This window comes from Condylura cristata, unplaced genomic scaffold, assembly GCF_000260355.1.
Source record: "Condylura cristata isolate star-nosed mole 26May11 unplaced genomic scaffold, ConCri1.0 scaffold00025, whole genome shotgun sequence".
In the NCBI taxonomy this organism is placed as follows: domain Eukaryota; kingdom Metazoa; phylum Chordata; class Mammalia; order Eulipotyphla; family Talpidae; genus Condylura; species Condylura cristata.
The window spans coordinates 22,770,898-22,788,596 of record NW_004567126.1 but is presented as its reverse complement, the minus strand read 5'-3'; the positions used below and the strand labels follow the sequence as shown (position 1 = coordinate 22,788,596).

Sequence of the window (17,699 nt, the reverse complement as noted above, 5' to 3'; positions counted from 1 at the left end):
AAACATCTTTCCTGAGGGAGAAGTGAATATAATAAATATTAATAAGTAGTTCATATAATAAATCATGTCAATTATAACAATGTGTAATAAGTATTTGCTCGTTATTTGAGGATGTTGGATATGGCTATATGAACTGATTTAATCTTTATAATAACTAAATTATCAGTACAGTGGTTTTGTAAATAAAGATAAAGCTACTTAGTCACACCCGTTAATGTCTGCTAAGGTCAGAATCTGAAAGCAACTTTTTCTGACTCCTGTAAATCCATATCCTCAAAATTGTATCACAAATTATCCTTTTTGTCTGTTTTTCCAGATGTATTATTTTCCTTTGAAACAACTGTTTAGATGTAACAAAAACAAAAGTGACAAAAATATTAATTTTTGTAATATTTTAGTTGATACAATTTCCTTTAGAATGGAATCCAAAAACTTCTGAGATCGGGCAGAATTAGGAGCTGGGAAGTGGAAGGTGTCTTTCTGTTGAGAATATTTCAGATTAGTGATCAAAGAATTCTCTGAAGTAAACATATTTCCTATTGCAGTTATGAAAGTGAAATAGATATAGTAAGTTCCAAGGATGAAATAATACTGAGCAATTTGTAGAGCTTGTGCTTAAACTGATAATACCTGATCACCTTGATAATACTTGTAAAATAAAATCAGACGTAAGCAACTCAGTAAACTTAGTTGGTGTTGCACGAGATGACTGAGGTGAGGCAACTGCCAAGCTCCGAAGAGTGCCTTCGTGAACCTGCTTCCAGTCAGTTACTTTGAGGCCAGTTGTTATTAATGATAATCTTAAAAATATGAAGGCCTACTTGATATTATGCAATTTTCCTAAAGATCATATTTCCAGAAGTTTCTTTTAGGTGCTGTTGCAAGCTTTCACCCCCTCCCAAATTAAATGAGTGTTGCTGTACTTATTTAAAACCTACTGCAAGTGCATGAAGGTGACACTTCATTTATCATGTCGAAATGAAATAACTGGTGTCAGTACTTACATTTGGAAAATTTTGTCAGAACCATTAATATTTTTAAAAGTGTTTATTCAGAGCAGCAGATTTCATTTGTTAAAATGATCACTAGGGCTCATCACAATTGTGTTGCTGTTTCGTTCTCCTAAACCTTTTTTTTTTAATATTTTTATTTATTCTTGCCTAGGAGAACTGGGGTGTAGGCCAGATGCACTAGGGGTGGGGTAAGAGGATTCACCAGAGACAGAGTGGAGAGCAGAACAGGCAGATGGGCTGAAATACACTGCTGAGGGGAGCAGTGGGCAAAACAGGAGAGGTCTGCTGCGTCATGTGGGTCACCTCCCTGGCTGGGGATCGAACTTGTGTTGCAGTGGCTGCGGAGAGTTTTTTAGTGCTGCACTTTAATCCTTGTGCCATACAGAGGGCCTTCCTGCTAGTCAAGCCATGTAGGCCCAAACTCTCCTGCCTGCCTGGGACATGCTTGCACATAACATTTGTTGTCAAAGTTCCCTTCTTCAGAGTATAATCTAATTTTCATCCTCCTTGGTCATAAGATGCCCCTCCCCCTACATTCCCACAGCTCTCTATAGTTATTTAATGTATTCTTCCTTTATTGAATTTTGTATTTTCTGGTTCACTTACAGAAATAAGTGAAAACATAGTATATAATATATTAGACATTCTATATGGTTTTGTTTAATCAGCGTCCATTTTCTAGACAGAAAAATTAAAGCTTTTCCCCATCTGCAAAAGAAACAAATTCTAAACCTCAAACTGTCATATCTTTAGAGATTAAAACTATTTGCATATGTTAAATAGCCATAGTATCTGGTATAATAAATAGTGGCTCAAGAAATACATTTACTTAGGCATTCTAGTATTGTACTTGATACATAATAATCTGCATTGGCTGAAATGAAATAAAATGTAATTCAAATTTCATTAAACATTTTTTTAAAGATTTATTTATGCATGCAGAACTGGGGTACAGGTCAGAGGTGCAGGGGCAGTGAAAGGATTCACCAGAGACAGAGTGGGGAGCAGAACAGGCAGATTGACGAAGTACACTGCTGAGGGGAGCAGCAGACGCGTCAGGAGAGGTCTGCCGCACCATGTGGGTCACCTCTGGGTGAGGATAGAACTCACACTGCAGTGGCTTTAGCTTAGTGCTGTGCTTTAACCTGCTGTACCACCAGGAAGGGCCTCATTAAACTTTTAAAGTATCTATTTTATACAAGTTACTTTTTGAAAAATTTTGAGTTTGGCTTCTATTGTTACCTTGTGTTTTTTACAGTGCTTAGATGATGAAGGCAAAAGATTTATTTCTTCTCAGCCTGCTAGAAGGAAATAACACTTATCAGTTATCAGCAGTAAACGTGATGTCATTTTTCAACACAATAGTCCATAAAACAGGAAAAGACGACATTAGCATCAATTAGTTGGCATTCATGAGGTACCTAGTTTGTACTTAACAATGAGGGGGTCTTCCTGGTGGTGGCACAGAGATTAAAGTTTCAGTGCTATCAAGCTCTCACCAGCCACTCAATGTGAGTTCATTTGATTCCCCCACCAGGGAATTGACCCACGTGTTGCAACAGACCTCCCCTGCCTCACCCACTGCTCCCCTCAGCAGTGTATTTCAGTAGATCTGCCCATCCTGTCCCCAGTTCTCTCTCTGGTGAATCCTCTTCACCCCCACCCCTCCTCTGGTCTACAACCCCAGTTCTTTATTTTTTATGCATAAACAAATCTCTTAAGAATGCTTATAAAGGGTAGGACCATTGGCAACTATGAGGTCTCACTATTTTGCTGACTTGTACATGGTGCTATTCCCATTGCTGCATGGCTCTGTGATGGTCCTAAGTATTTAAAAAGTATTCTGGAAATTAAAGTCTACTAGGATGGTGCTAAAAAAAAACTATCAAATGTAGCTCACTAGGACCATCATTGGAATATTATTAGGTTTATGGACTTGTTATAACAACATAAAGAATCTGGCACCCCTTCTAAGAGGGATAGTAAGGAAAGACTGAAAAGATTAGGTTTAAGATGATTCTAAAAGGAGCAGGGGGAGTAGATCATCTCTAAATTGATTATCACAGTTATCAGCTTATAACAGGGTGGTCTCCAGGAAAAGGGGGTTCCAGGTTCCCTGCCCCAACCAACAGAGGGTGGAGCTGAGCAGGGAGGAGAAGAAGCTGGAGAGGAGACTGACGAAAGAAGAAGGATGAGGAGCCAGAAGGAGACCTGGAGGAGTCGCGTGGAGCAGAGACACATGTAGAGAAGCTGAGTTTCCTTCTTGGTCCTGGACTGGGTGAAACAGACGTGGGTAAGAGACCGGAGACTATGGCAGCTTTATCTTGATTTTGATTTTGCTCTGTTCCTCCCAGACTTGTCTGTTTCTGATCCTTCTTTATGGTTCCCCACCAGAAGATAATTTCGACTTATGGCAGGCATTTGGGTCTTGCCTGGGCTAACCCCATTTGGGTGGAATTTTATCCATGAGTTGATGGCTAACTTGGGGTGTTTGATTTGAAAACTATATTCTTTGTCTTTTCTGTATTGAACACTAATTGTATTAAAATTCCTTTCAGGGCCCTCCCTGGTGGTGCAGCGGGTTAAAGCACTGCACTAAGAAGATTAAGCCACTTCTGCTGCATGAGTTTGATCCCCGCCTGCCCTGGAGGAGATCCACATGGCTAGGCAGACCTCTCCTGACCTACCCGCTGCTCCCCTCAGCAATGTACTTTGATCATCTGCCTGTTCTGCTCCCACTCTGTCTCTGGTGAATCCTCTCACCCTCTGCATCTCTGGCCTGTACCCCAGTTCTGTAGGAATAAATAAATAAATCTTTAAAAAAATTTTAAAAAAATCCTGTCAGTGAGAGGTCTATATATTTTGATGTGGCTGATGGCAGAACCTACTTAGAGCCGACAGGTTTGGGGTTCTGGGGTGTCCCTTACCCTGCCCTGTAACAGATTTCACCTCCTTCTTCAGTCTTCTCTCTAGCTTCTCTCCCTGCTCAGTTCCAGCCTCCTCTGAATGGGGCAGGAAACCTGGAACCTCTTTTCCTAGAGACCACCCTGTTACAAGTTCAGGAAATGGGAGGACAAAGCAGGCCTGGGAAGTCTACTAAGAAGGCAGCAATAAAAAATGAAATGAATCTTCACAATAGCCAAAAGGTAGAAGCAACCCAAGTGTTGGATGATTGATGAATAAACAAGATATGCTATGTGCATATCGTAGAATATTATTCAGTCTTTAAAAAGAAAGAAATTCTGATGCATGCTACAACATGGATGAATTTTGAGGACATTATGTTTAGTAAAATATGCCAGAAAGAAAAGGGCAAATATTGTATCATTCCACCAACATGAGGCACTTAATATAGTCAAATTCATGGAGACAGAAAACAATGGTGGCCTCTGGGAACTGGGAGATGGGGTAGGTGAAATGAGGGGTACAGTGTTTAATGGACTGGAATAGAATTTTCAGTTTGGGATGATGAAAATTCTGATGATGGATGGGGGTGATGGTTGAAAACAAAGTGAATAGAGAATGCCACTGAGCTGTACATTTAAAAATGATGAAATGGGATATTTTGTTATGTCAATTTTTCCACTATTAAAAAAAGTGAAAAATAAAAAGCAGGTGAAAGAGAAGTAGTGACCTCTCAGTAAAGGAAGGGCTTGTAAGGCTTAGCCATGTCTGGTGGGGATCCCTGTGGCAGATCCTGGGGGAAACATTACAGTTTGACCCCCAGTGGTGGAAGCTGAGTCACTCTCCTGAGTCTTTATCCCCTGAAGTACACACAAACTACAAAGCTAAGATAAATGTAGAATGTTCTGCCTGAAAACCCTTTATCTAAATTCCCAGGGTTGGAAATGGAGGCAGCTTCTCTGGGAAGCAGTGACCTGAATGTTTCAGATTCCGAAGCATTCTCCTTGAAAGGGCTTCAAAGAGCAACTTTCCATAGGCTTTCACTTTGGAGAAGGAGGTTTGCTGGCACCATGCCCTTCATGTTAATAAAAGCAGTTCTTAAGACTCACAGCAGACTGGAAAAATAAAGGTTCTGATCAGAGTGAAGTAACTTTTAGATAAATTTGCATAAAGGAAGGAAAAGGGAAAACAATGACTGTGTTCACTGTGAGATGCTGCTTTGGGGTCTCAGGGCTGCTTGTTCCTGTATTGGCCTCTGTTTTTTTAATACACAAGGTTTGGATTTGTGAACTGGTGCATTATTGAGCTACTTTGGGATATTCAGCATTAAATCAATCTAGTGATAAGTGCACACAAAACCAATAAACTGTAATCTCTTCCTTATGATGCCATTCACCTAAAATGTGTTTACTGTTATAATGAAAATATATTACTATGTCTCAATAAAAACTGAAGTTTCTGAACATGTCCACACATAATTGTAAACTCTCAATATTTAAAAAGTATGAGCACAAATCTTCAGGAAATTGGTTCTTAAAGGTCGATAGTATTTTGTAAGTTATAATTTGTAATAAAACTGCTTAATGTTCACCTACTAACTCTGGCAACAAAATGTATTCTTTGAAAACAAAAAAAATCTGAGGGTGATAGAAAGAGTTGATAAAATTTCTATACTTTCTAACTTTTTCTGAGCCAAGTTTAAAAAAACGAATGCAATTGATTATCCCCAAACAACAACAAAACAGGGTTTATTTGGACACAAAATAGCAGAAGGGAGGGCATATTGAAGGGTGCTTCATAGAGAGATGCACCTATGTGTCCCTGAATCGACCCACGAAACACCAACCCACGAAACAACCCCTAGGCCACCTCCCCCTCAGTTCCAAGGGAGGTAGAATTAGCATCATTTCTCTTGGGAGATGCAAGGCATGTTGAATCCTGTAGTTTGATTTATGCATGCGTGGGCCTCAAAATCTCATTTAAATAGGGTTTATATATGTTAATGTTCACAGAACAGACTAAAAAAGAAATGTAGACTGTTTCCTGTAAAGTAGGTTACAAATGAATAAAAAACTAGAGCAAAACAATGTGACTCATCTGGCAATGCAGTTACAATACAGACACACTATGAACAATAAAAATCTTTATCATGCATTTATAATTGGCACACCTGACTGGATAGCCCTTCAAAGAGACTTTCTCTGCAGCCCTGGCAGGTGGTGAGATGAGGACCAAAGGGGTACAAGATGAAACCCAGCACACTATGCTACCCTTCTACCTCTTAATTGAACAATAAAGTTTCTCTCTCACAAAACCAGCTCACCGGGTATGAATTATGATAAACACAAACTCTGTAATTAGTGTCAATAGGGCTTTCAGGAAATTATGCAGAGGATATATTTCCAAGCTGAGACTATATTTGTGACAAAGTTGCACACAAATTTGCTACTGAATAGCTAAGATTTAAGAGACTCACATCCACAGTCCAGGGCCCAAAGGTCTTTTTGGTTGCCATCTCCACTGGAGACAATGAAAACCAGGGCTGTCACTGAAAGAGATATTTTATCCAAACCCAAATAGATGACAGAGCAAGCAGAGGTATTTTCACGGCATTTTAACTCCTTGCCATACAAGGACCAGATTGAACCTTAGGAACTTGTAAAGGTGGAGTAGAAAGTCATTACCATTGACACCAACCAGCTGAACTGAAACCCCGACCGGGTCCCTGCACAGTGAAGGATGACTCTGCCAGTGTAGGAACTTTGATTCAACAGCTAATGCTTGCGAAGTGAAATGTCAGAGAGGAGCTCATCTAATGATTTCTGAAGGATTTCATGAGAGTAGAATGGGCCTTCTGGACAAAAAAAAAAAAAAAAAAAAAAAAAAAGCCACACCACGCTGCAGTCTCGCATAGATGCGTAAATATAATGGAGTGGAGAGGCAGGTAAAGGTGAAAGGAGGGAGGAAGAAAGGGGGAACAGGAGATAAAGATAGAGCAGAAAAAAATCATACAAAAATAAGCAGGTCTTTTTGGGCCAAACAAAGCGATTTCTTTCTGGGCCGTCTGCGACTAATCCAAATCCAGGAAATAACTCTTCGTAACGAATAAACTTAGTTCTGAAAAACATCCGCGTCCAGTAACACCCGAAAACACGTGGCGGGGGTGGGGAAATGGGTGGCCACAGCAGGCAAGACTCCAAGTCCCATGGTCCTATTCGGTGGCTAAGCCGGGCTGTCGAGGGCGAGCCGGCGTATTGGATGCTGGGACTTGTGGTTTTAACTCCTGCGCCTCCCCGAGGGTTTGCGACGTTTAGCGACCATCGCGCCTGCGCCAGCGCCGGCAGAAAAGCTAGGGCCGTGGCGGCTCGTGCCGGGTGATGCTAGGCGGCTCCCTGGGCTCCCGGCTGTTGCGAGGTGTGGGTGGGAGTCACGGCCAGTTCGGGGTGCGGGGTGTCCGCGAAGGTGGCGCAGCCATGGCGGCAGGGGAGAGCATGGCTCAGCGGATGGTCTGGGTGGACCTGGAGGTGAGTGAGGTCGGCCGGGGGAGAGGGGAGGCGAGTGAGCTTTCGCGCGTGGGACCCGGCGCTGAGCCTGTCCCGGGAGAGCGGCGGCTGTCTGGTCTCAGGTGTGCCAGGTGAGCGCCGCCGGCCTCGGGCGGCGCGGGCCGGTCGGGAGGCTGGAGTCCTGCGGCTGCTGGGGACTGTGGCGGACCGTGGGGTTTCTTTTCAAAAGGGAGGAGTCATCCATATGGCTGCTCACTTCCCAACTCCTCTCCGAGGTTTGGGGACCTCCCTGCCGCGCAGGTTTCTCTGGGCTTAGGGTCACCGGGGTGAGGGTTGGGACCGCGGCTCCGCTAAACCCCACTTCCACAGCCTTGACAGGACCGTAGGTTGTTAGAGCTAGACGGGACTCCCGGAGATGACTCAGCCTTACCCCTCATTCCATAAAAGAGAAAACTGAGGCCCAGGGAGGATTCAACGCATTCAAGGTCATGCTGTTAGCGAGGCCCTGAGCGGGGACTAGAACTCAGTTCTGCTCCCTTTAGGTTTCCCATTCTCACTGCAAGGCCTTTTCCACTTTTGAACCTCAGTTCTCTTACATATGAAATGGGGATAATAGTATTTTCTGTTTCAGAGGATGATGAAGGTTAAGTCGCATAATTGACAGGAAAACTTTGTAAACTCTGCAAAACTGCAGTGACCTGAGTTTTCCAACTCTTTCCAAATCGAATGCTCTCTATCAGTCCTCAGTTTTGCTTGCTTTGCATTTATCCTAGAGGAAGCCAGGTGCCTGATATACAGCAGGCCCTTGGTAAATGTTCATTTCATAATTGTTTAGGTTCTTGAGGGCTTGCCTAAGGAACACTATAAGTTCCGTGCATGAGATATAAACTGACTATGTTTGCGAGAATTCCTGTAAAATAAACTTGAGTAAAGTAGGTCAGGAGGATGGCTTTGTGTTGTCACAGATCCATTTTTTTTTTTTTTATTGCAGATGACAGGATTGGACATTGAGAAGGACCAGATTATTGAGATGGCCTGTCTGATAACTGACTCTGATCTCAACATTTTGGCTGAAGTAGGTGTTGCTATGTAATATAATCAGACTGTCTAGAATATGTTGGAAATTTAAAGATAATTCCCCCCATCTCTTTTTTTTAAAGAAAAAGAAAACTGAAGTCTGTGTAGATTAAGGCCCAAGTAATATGCTAGGTCATGGTAAGGATTGGTATTAGAATCAAAGTAATCCTGTTCATTTATCAGTAATTTATGCCAAACCCAAGAACACAAGTGCTGAACACTTTATTATGTGGTAGGCCCTGTTATGTATTCACTCTTAATCCTCACAATAATCTAAAAGAAGTTACTGTTAGACTCATTTTATAGGAGAGGACATTTTGGCATGGCAATATTGGGTAATTTGCCCAAGGTCTAGTTACTGGAGAAACCCAGGGGTATAGCCCAGGCAGGCTGAATAAAGTGCTCTTAAGCAATAAGGCAGCCAAGTATCGCCCCATCAGGACTGGTGACTCATGCCGAAGTTGACATCTTTACATCATAACCTTCACTTTAACCTGATTCCAGATATCAAGTTTCTGCTTTTGAACCAGTGTGATTCCTCTCAATCCATATTAAGATTTTTGAATTTCTGCCGATGCAAAATCAAGAAAAATCTTGTTGACATATTGGGCATAATTAAGATTATCACATTCTTCTTTTAACTGAAATATTGAACCAAGCAAATGAAATATACCTTTGCCTTTCAGCCACTCACAAAGCATTTAATAAGTGCATCTGATTGGCAGAGGGTGAAATCCCTGGCTTTGAATGGCTGTTTCATATAATCAGCAGTATTCAGAGGCAGAAAGAAACTCTAGGACACAGCAGGGATGTCTGTGGAGAAGGCAGTTTTGTTAAAATGAGTTCCCAGAGGGCACTGTCAGTGTGTTACTGTTGCTGGATAAGTTACTAAACCTTTCCTTAAGACTCCTGCTTACTTTCCTGGCAGGTAGCAAGGGGAGAAGGCACTTAGGGATGAAGCACTGTTTGTGGAGTGCCGGCCACGCCTCCTGGAGCATCTCCTAGTACCCTGGGGGAGAATCATGAGGCTTTGTGTTTTTCATCATAACTAGCTTTTTTGTTTGTTTTTTGATTTTATATAAATAAAGCCCTGATTTTTAACTTTGGCTGTTTTTCCTGCCACTTGGCACTTGCTGGAGATGAATGATGAAGAGAAGTGTCTTTATTTTACCAGCCCTATTTACCTTTGGCTGAAGTCCCTTGAGCTGTTGGTATAATGTGGAAATACAGTTTAATGGACCAGTTTGGTGATAGGAGTTCTGGAGAAAATTGGGGTCTGTATCCCCACAGTTGCAGATGAGTGTAGCATTTGTGAACAGACACAATCAGGTGAGGAGGCGGATGCTGAAAAATGCCAAATGCTGTTGGTGCTTAAGTGTCAGTTCTGTGGAAAATGTGCTTTCCTCTTGGTATACGAGTCATAGGGAAAATGTTTTATGCTGGTTAAAGAACAAACATCCTACTTCAAAAACTTCTCTGCAGGTAGTTTCATGTGCCAAGCTGCCATCTAGAGAAAGTTGTGTAGCCTTCGTTTAATAATAGTTTCTTTTTTGTTCATAGTTTGTTAGAATTGCTTTTCACAGTGAGAGAGCACATTCTTTGCTTCTTTCCAGAGATCACTGTTTCCAATTTTCTTATTTTACCAGTAGTTCCCTGTAGGTTGTCTGTGACGTCAGGAATAGTTTGGTCAGCAATGTAGCTATTTATCTCAGTGAATGCAAACTATTTTTACTGTCTTCATAGTACCAGTACTGTGGATTTATAGTGTACTTTCCTTGTAGACTCTTCCAAGGATTTTCATACCTATAATTCCTCTTCTCCTGTTAACATCCCTGTGAGGGGAGGTAGGGGCAGTTATGGCCGTCATACAGGATGAGACACTGAGCCCAGGGTCACCTGCTTCAATGCCTCAAGTCAGGCTTCTCTCCATTTGCTGGGACTCTTTCCAAGAGACACATTTGGAGGTTCCGTTAAATAGAACTGAGACTCTAAGGGCCATTTTTTTTTCAGATGCCACCAATTCCTTGAACTTTTTGGTAGAAAAATAAGACTAAAATTAAACAGTATAACTTCATACAGAAATATAGGTATATATGTGTGTATATGTATATAAAATAAGCTCTTGCTTTTTGCCCTGTTCTCCAACTCCACCCTGTTCCCCAAAGTTTACATATTTTCTTGGCATTTTGTATGTATTGGTAAATGTATTTTTTCCCCTAAAAAAGTATACTTGAAATTGTGTGTGTATGCGCGCGCGTGTGTGTGTACGTGTGTACTGTTCTGCCACTTGTTTTTTTCTCCCTTGGCCTGTAGACATATTATTAGGATTGGCAAACTTTTTCTAAAAAAGACCAAATACTAGCTATTTTGGGCATAGAGTGCTACGTACCTCTCTGTCACGTGCTAGCTTGTTTTTATAACCTTTTGCAAATGTAAAAATCATTCTCAGCTTGTTGTCAAAAAAGAAAGTCACAACTGGGGCTGTAGCTTGCCACCTGCTGATAGATGTTGGTGTCATTTAGTAACAGGCATATCAGTGTTGAAGGCGTGTGTGTGTGAGTGTGAGGTGTGTGTGTGTATGAGCATGTGTGTGCTTGTGTGCACCTGTGTGCTTTTTTTGCCATCATACACACTGTAGGAATGAAGGAGAACCACTTTTAGAGTGAACAAAGTACCCTCATTTCTTTCTTTGGTAAGTACATTTAATCTTTAAAGCAGCTTAAACTGTACCTCAGAACCCCAGGTTATTCCTGTTGATTCTGGATGACTAATGGCTTTTCCCATCCACAGGGGCCTAACCTGATTATTAAACAGCCAGACGAGTTACTGGACAGCATGTCAGATTGGTGTAAGGAGCATCATGGGAAGGTAACATTACCAAATAACAGGATTGCTGCTTTGGGGATCAGTAACAAGCTTGTTGCTCCCACATCTGAATCCTATACCATGGTTGGATGGTATTTAAACAGGGTTAGAGGAAGATTGCTTGGCGAGCCTGGGAGACTGCTTGCTTGTTTGCCTTTCATCTCTGGGACCTCTCGAGATCATCTTCTCCTGAATGTCCTCTTTTTTCCTCTCCTACATTCAGTCTGTCGCGAACGCAGTGTGGATTGTCAAGTATTGCTCAAGTCAGTCTGGATGAGGGTAGACATCAACTGTCAGAGAAGGGGGAATGCTACTCTCCTCTTAAGAGATGTTTCTTTCCAGAGGTTATATCCTTGGACTTTGAGCACCATCTTTTTTGACCATGTGGAAATGCTATTAACGATCAGGAATCGAGCTTAATTTCACTCGGATTCTTTAAGAAAAATCAGTGCAAAGATGGCACAGAGTTTCAGTGTGAACTTGAGCTCTGTAAATGGTACACCTGTGGTTATATTTGCTCATTTTTAGAAGTGAAGTTTCATTTCTGGATGCCTTTGAAAACTGACTTCATGTGTTTCTGGTGGGGGCTGGGGGTTTTCTCTTGCAGTCTGGTCTAACCAAGGCAGTGAAGGAGAGCACAATGACACTGCAGCAGGCAGAGTATGAATTTCTGTCCTTTGTACGACAGCAGACTCCTCCGGGGCTCTGTCCACTTGCAGGTAAAATCCAGTCCTCTGTATACCTTGTAGATAGTCTTCCATTAGAGTGGTGCAAGAGACTGCAGTTCCAGAAAGATCAGCCAAGACCATCCTGTGTCCTGCTTCCCCTGATTTGGATTATGCATCTTACTTTTGTGTGCAAGTTTTCTTGTGTAATTTCTAGCACCAGTGTTGGGAAAATGCTCTGGAACCCGACATGAGATCTGGGATACACAGACTCACTCAACCAATTGTTTCCCCATATTTTTATAATGGGAAATTTTCAAATGTACAGTCAAGTTGGACTTAGTAACTGTTAACTCTGTGCCTTGTTTGTTTTGCCTGTCTATTTTATTTTTGCTGTTGTTGGACATTCAAAGCAAGTTGCAGGCATGATGACACTTATTCCTTGATAGGTCCACAGGCATTTCCTAAGAAAAAAGGCATTATCTTATGTGACCACATAAGTATCATTATCACATGTAAGACATTTACAAATAATTTTAGTAGCATCCTCTGATAATCTGCTCCACACCCTTCATTGTTGTGAGCCAGGATTCCGTCATGCATTTCATTCGGCTATTGTGACTCCTTAGTCTCTTAATCTGAAATGTCCACTAATCCTTTTTTTCTTTTTTCCCCACTCGTGACATTGACTTTTTAAAGAGAGCAAGCCAGTTCTAAGGCTTTAAGGACTGCCATTGTCAGAGGGAAGTTAATGTTCTGTGGAGGTGTGTTTGTATCTGTACATGTAAACTGTTGTGGTAATTAACAGTTTCCTTAAATATACACGAAACAAATGCTGACATGAAGTCCGAAAGCATACATTGTATATGTTCACCATCCTCCCTCCCCCCTCCCTGGGGTCTATTTTAAAGTTCTCCTTTAAAATTTAGTGTTTTTAATATAAATTACTGTATGGAAACATGAATGACTATGATTTGTTGAAATCGGATTGTAAATAAAGGTTTGTCTACTTATGTGATTCAGTTAAATTTTTAGTGTTAGTTGGTGTGGATTTCATGACACTGGGAGAAGTTTTGCATACCTGGTATGATCTAAACGCATAACAGGGACTTGTACATTCTTCTAAGTATGCGGAATGATACACCTTCTGTCCGTAGAGAGGCCATATACAAATTCATGAGTGAACTGACTGCTCAGAATCTCTACTTGTAACCTAATTAGGTGCTCTCAAACCTGACTTAGAGGTTTTTAGATGCTTTTAGGAATTGTTTGAGTTAAAAAATTTATATCATTTCCATTTCAAATATAGCTGATGAATGTTTATATCCTGTTGTGTACTGTAGAAATGCACAAGTGCGGTGTGCTTCGTGTCTTTCTAGGGAATTCAGTTCATGCAGATAAGAAGTTTCTTGACAAATACATGCCCCAGTTCATGAAACATCTTCATTATAGAATAATTGATGTGAGCACTGTTAAAGAACTGTGCAGGTAAGGGCTTTACTTAGGATCCATTCAATTGCTTTATGTATCATGTTTTGATTGAGAAGTTATAGAAAGTAATTGAACACAGCTGTAGAACTGAGGGTGTCGGTGGGTCGTAACTTCCTCATCCCATTTTTGCTTGGCCAGGACCTTAATTGATTCTGGACTGGTAAGAATTGGGGGGAAACAATGTCAGAAATCTTATATATAAGGTTCATTAATCCAGAACATTTATTTGGGCACCCACTTCTGGGCCAGGTATCAGCCTCTCTGTACTGGGAACTGACAGATGGAAAGCCCTTGTAAGTGGCTTAGAATCTAGTGAGTTGAAAGTTGGGTGAAAAAGATGCCTTAAAAATAAGCTGCATGATGACCTTGGTGATGGAAATGTACATAGCTATGACTGAGCCTGAGGGAAGGAACACCTGCCTTTCAGGGTGAAGGGGGTGGGAAGTCAGAGAAAGCTTTCCCTAACAAGTAGTTTTCAAGTAGAGGTTTAAAGAAGAGTGGAAGCTTTGCAGGTATGTAACTGAGGAACAAGCATTCCAAAGAGGGACAGAGGGAGGAATATAAGGGCAACATGTGTTTAAGGAGTTACAGGTCAAGTTGAGTGCGAGGCAGGAGGTTGGAGAAGGTGGGAAGTGAGGCCGTGTTACGAAGGGCTGTGTACGGTTGTGAGGAGGTTCAAGTTTATCTTGTGGAAGAGGTCAGGTCCTTTAAACATATTTACGTGGAGGAATGAGGGCCACGATGATTTCATTCTCACGAGACAGGGGAAGAGGTTGGGAGATAAGGAATCCAGTCATCTTGCGGAGAAAATAGCTAGAGAAATGGTGGCTGCATGGCAGACAAAGGCCTGGAGATAAAAATATTGGAGAGCATCAGTTGGCATGGCGAGCAGTGCTTCAGTGGAGTGTTGAGGGCAAGGGAGAGGTAGTAAGTGCTTCTCGTGTTCCTGGTTGGGTAGCTGCTGGGTGTCAAAAAAAGAAAGGGGACGTAGGAAGAGCAGAGCTGGTGTCTGAGGGCAGGGAGGCCCCCTGGGTGAGGAGTGGTTTTACACACTTTGCACTGCAAAGATGGATGGGTTCTTAAGTGAAAGCGTCCAGCAGGCCCGTTGGACATCCATGACAGAAACCCAGGAGAGGGCTGGGCTGGCACGGGCCGCTGGGCGCCCACACTGATGAGCTTGACCAGATTAATGCCTAGAGTGAAGCCAGAGGAGGGGGGAAGACAGGGTCCCCGGCAAGGGCCACCTGAGAGCCACCTCCAGATGCCTTTGCCAATGTTCATAAATTACTTGAAGGAGGTAATTATTCCATGTACTTGAGACAGTTTCCTTTGAAAGTTCCATTTTTGCTGTGTAGACGCTGGTATCCAGAAGAATATGAATTTGCACCAAAGAAGGCTGCTTCTCACAGGTAAGTTTGGGACTCAGCAGGCTCTGGGGAATCTGACACACACCTGGCCCCCACACACGCGACACTGGCCTGCTGTCTCTTGACTCTTTCCTTGGGAGGAAAATGAAGGTCAGTTAGCACGAAGCTTTCTGTTGCTGATTATCAGGGATCCTGGGCAGGAGTATGCTACCCTGTCCAGAGATGGGTAGATTTTATACCCCTTGCAGTTTTAAAACCGTTAGGTGACTTGGTTTGTAAGTACAGTGAAACAGTCTGCCATCTCTAGTGCTGAGCAGTATTAATTTCCTTTTCAGAAAAGGTGAAAACTTGGAGCCCTTTGAAGTTAGGATACTGTGTGTAATTGTTATAATATAGTTAGCCTAACTTTGACATTTTTTATTTTTCCCATCTTTTATGTCTGCAACCTTAGGCACAGATGCAGAAGGGATTTAAAGCTCTTATGTTTCTAGTGCCCTCTTTTACTTCTCTTTATGCTTTAAGTCTTTCAGAAGGAGCCTAAACTCCACAGGAGTTCTAGCAGCTGGCTTCTAAAGGCAGCTTTTGGTTTCGTTCATTTACCGAGCCCTTGCGATGTGCCAGGCGGTTCCAGGCAAACAGAAAGATGGGACCCTGCAGAGTCTGGCAGTATGAGCTTTTTGGGCTTCCATGAACAACATCACAATACTTCAGGTCTGGAATGCCTTATCTGAAGCAACAGGCCTTTGATGTTTTGTATTTCAGAAGTTCTCAGATTTCAGAAAGGTAATAGTGTACCTGCGGTGTTTGCTATTATGTAACACCCCACACAAGGCCGAGGAAGCACCCCATCACCAGACACACAGGTGACATTTCTATAGTGGGAACTACAGATACTCACAAAACAGCATCACTGATGACTCAGTAGCGGGGTCCTATGTGATGTCGCATAACGGGCCCTACAAGTTCTTTGGGTTTTCAGATCATTTTTGGAGCTTGGTGTTGTGGATAAGACATTGTGCTTCCTGATTTTAGCCAGAGGCTGTATTTTTCACAGCTGTAGCTGCCCTTCCCACTGTATATCGAAGACGTGAGAGGAAAGCAACAGGATTGTGCTAACCGTAGAAACGACTGCATAAAGCTTTGGCTGTGAGGTTGTGCAGTTTCTTCTCTACAAGGGGCCCTTGGTCCATCACTCAGGGCTTATTGATTTACTCTCACCCTGTTCTAATAATCTTGGTTACCTGATTTCTCAGATTACAGCAGATGAGAAATAGCATACTGGAGAAGACTCTTAGAGGCTCAGGCTGCCACAGATTATAACACATCTCACCCCAAGAGAGCAGGTTGCCCCTCTTTTTGTGGTTAGGACCTATCTGATAATCGATGCTTATGACGCTGGCTGAGTCTCATCCGAGTGTCACTATGTTCTGTGCAGGGGGGTCAAGCGTGGCACTGTGTTTCCCAAACTGTGTTCCATGAGTGGTTAACAAGTATTCACTGAAGGTGGGCAATTAAGTTTTAGAAACACGGTTTATACAGCACCCCCACCCCTTTGTGAACTTCAGAATACTCATTAGTCTATCCTACACTGCAAAGAACTTCCAAAGTTTTCTTGAACTTATTTTGACCGTAGCATTCTTTTTCTGGGGGACACCTCACCATCTTATGGAACAGTCTGGGAAACTTATATTTTAGAATTTTTCTATCAAGCCTAAAACCAAAACCAAACAAAAAAGCCCCCCAACCCCCACTCCCACTCCCCCGACCCCACCCAAGTACTTAAATTTGTCTTGTGGGAATGTTCTGCTTCTTGGTGATTGTCAAATAGTGGCCCATACAGCAGAACCTGTTTTTGTAGTGAGTTATGAAAAGTTACTCTTTGTAACGTGATTGTCATCTCTGCTTTTGGGCATTTTATTTAGTATGGTATGTTTGCTTGTAGGGCACTTGATGACATTAGTGAAAGCATCAAAGAACTTCAGTTTTACCGAAATAACATCTTCAAGAAAAAAACAGATGAAAAGAAGAGGAAAATCATAGAGAATGGGGAAAATGAGAAGACTGTGAGTTGATGCTGGTTCCTTGCTGCTGCCCATAGTTCTCTGGAAGCAACTTCGGGTGGTTTCTTTTGGTTCACGCCGATTGCTTGGCATCTGCTGCTTTCAGTTACCTTCCCTCTCCAGATTATTCACGCCCACAGCACCTGAAATACCATTTTCCTCCTAACATGCTGTTTACATTTATGACACAGCAGCTCCTTTGTAAGTACCAAGTCATGTCACTCCTTGGTACATACCCGCATTTGCTTTTAGGCCACTTCTTTTGTTTTAAAAGATAATAATAAAAAAATAAAGCTAGTTCTATTGAAATGCAAACTTTTTGTACCATCGATTCTTTAGTAGCTTAATCCTTGGAAAAAGTCGACTTCTCTTTCTGAAGTGGTATGACTAGTGTTCAAATTCTCTTGTGTTAAACAGGAACCTGTTCTGTTTTGGTTTACAAGTCCAGAGCAGAATAACAAGATTCAGAGAAGCAAATTTGGGCTCACCAGTTACAGGTTTCCCTCCATTATCTGTTTGGTAAGACTTGGGAGGCTGTTTGGGGGGTCTGGGAACACTGCTCTCACTAGCTTACATGGAGAGACATCTGAGTATTCCTAGACGCAAAAAATAACTGAACAAATCACACCAAACAGGACTAGACTACTTTTGGATAGAGAGGAAAGAAACCTGTGTAGGTATAGAACTAGCAGAGCCCAGAAACAGCTTCTCTTGACTACCTGCAGGAAATTCAGGTAAGTGGTCAGCCAGGATT

The 17,699-nt window shown here is 42.1% G+C and overlaps 1 protein-coding gene across 2 annotated transcripts; it reads left to right on the top strand.

The window, feature by feature from the left end:
- Window positions 1-7,151: 7,151 nt before the first annotated feature.
- Window positions 7,152-17,260, top strand: REXO2 (RNA exonuclease 2). 2 transcript variants are annotated; one of them, XM_004689243.1, is made up of 7 exons: window positions 7,152-7,441; window positions 8,412-8,495; window positions 11,288-11,365; window positions 11,970-12,081; window positions 13,407-13,515; window positions 14,874-14,927; window positions 16,828-17,260. In XM_004689243.1, exons 1-7 carry the CDS (start codon window positions 7,295-7,297, stop codon window positions 16,955-16,957), a joined length of 714 nt encoding a protein of 237 aa, XP_004689300.1. In that variant the 5' UTR covers window positions 7,152-7,294; the 3' UTR covers window positions 16,958-17,260. The 2 variants fall into 2 exon arrangements, with proteins under 2 accessions (XP_004689300.1, XP_012585371.1); XM_012729917.1 differs by lacking the exon at window positions 16,828-17,260 and adding an exon at window positions 15,940-16,816 and having other exon boundaries at window positions 7,214-7,441.
- Window positions 17,261-17,699: the final 439 nt, after the last annotated feature.

Bases quoted from the DNA above. Each gene is read 5' to 3' on its own strand.
- REXO2 (XM_004689243.1), top strand. From the start codon at position 7,295: ATGCTAGGCGGCTCCCTGGGCTCCCGGCTGTTGCGAGGTGTGGGTGGG. The intron at 12,082-13,406 runs GTAAAATCCAGT...GTGTCTTTCTAG, and splicing joins GGGGCTCTGTCCACTTGCAG to GGAATTCAGTTCATGCAGAT. The intron at 14,928-16,827 runs GTAAGTTTGGGA...GTTTGCTTGTAG, and splicing joins AAGAAGGCTGCTTCTCACAG to GGCACTTGATGACATTAGTG.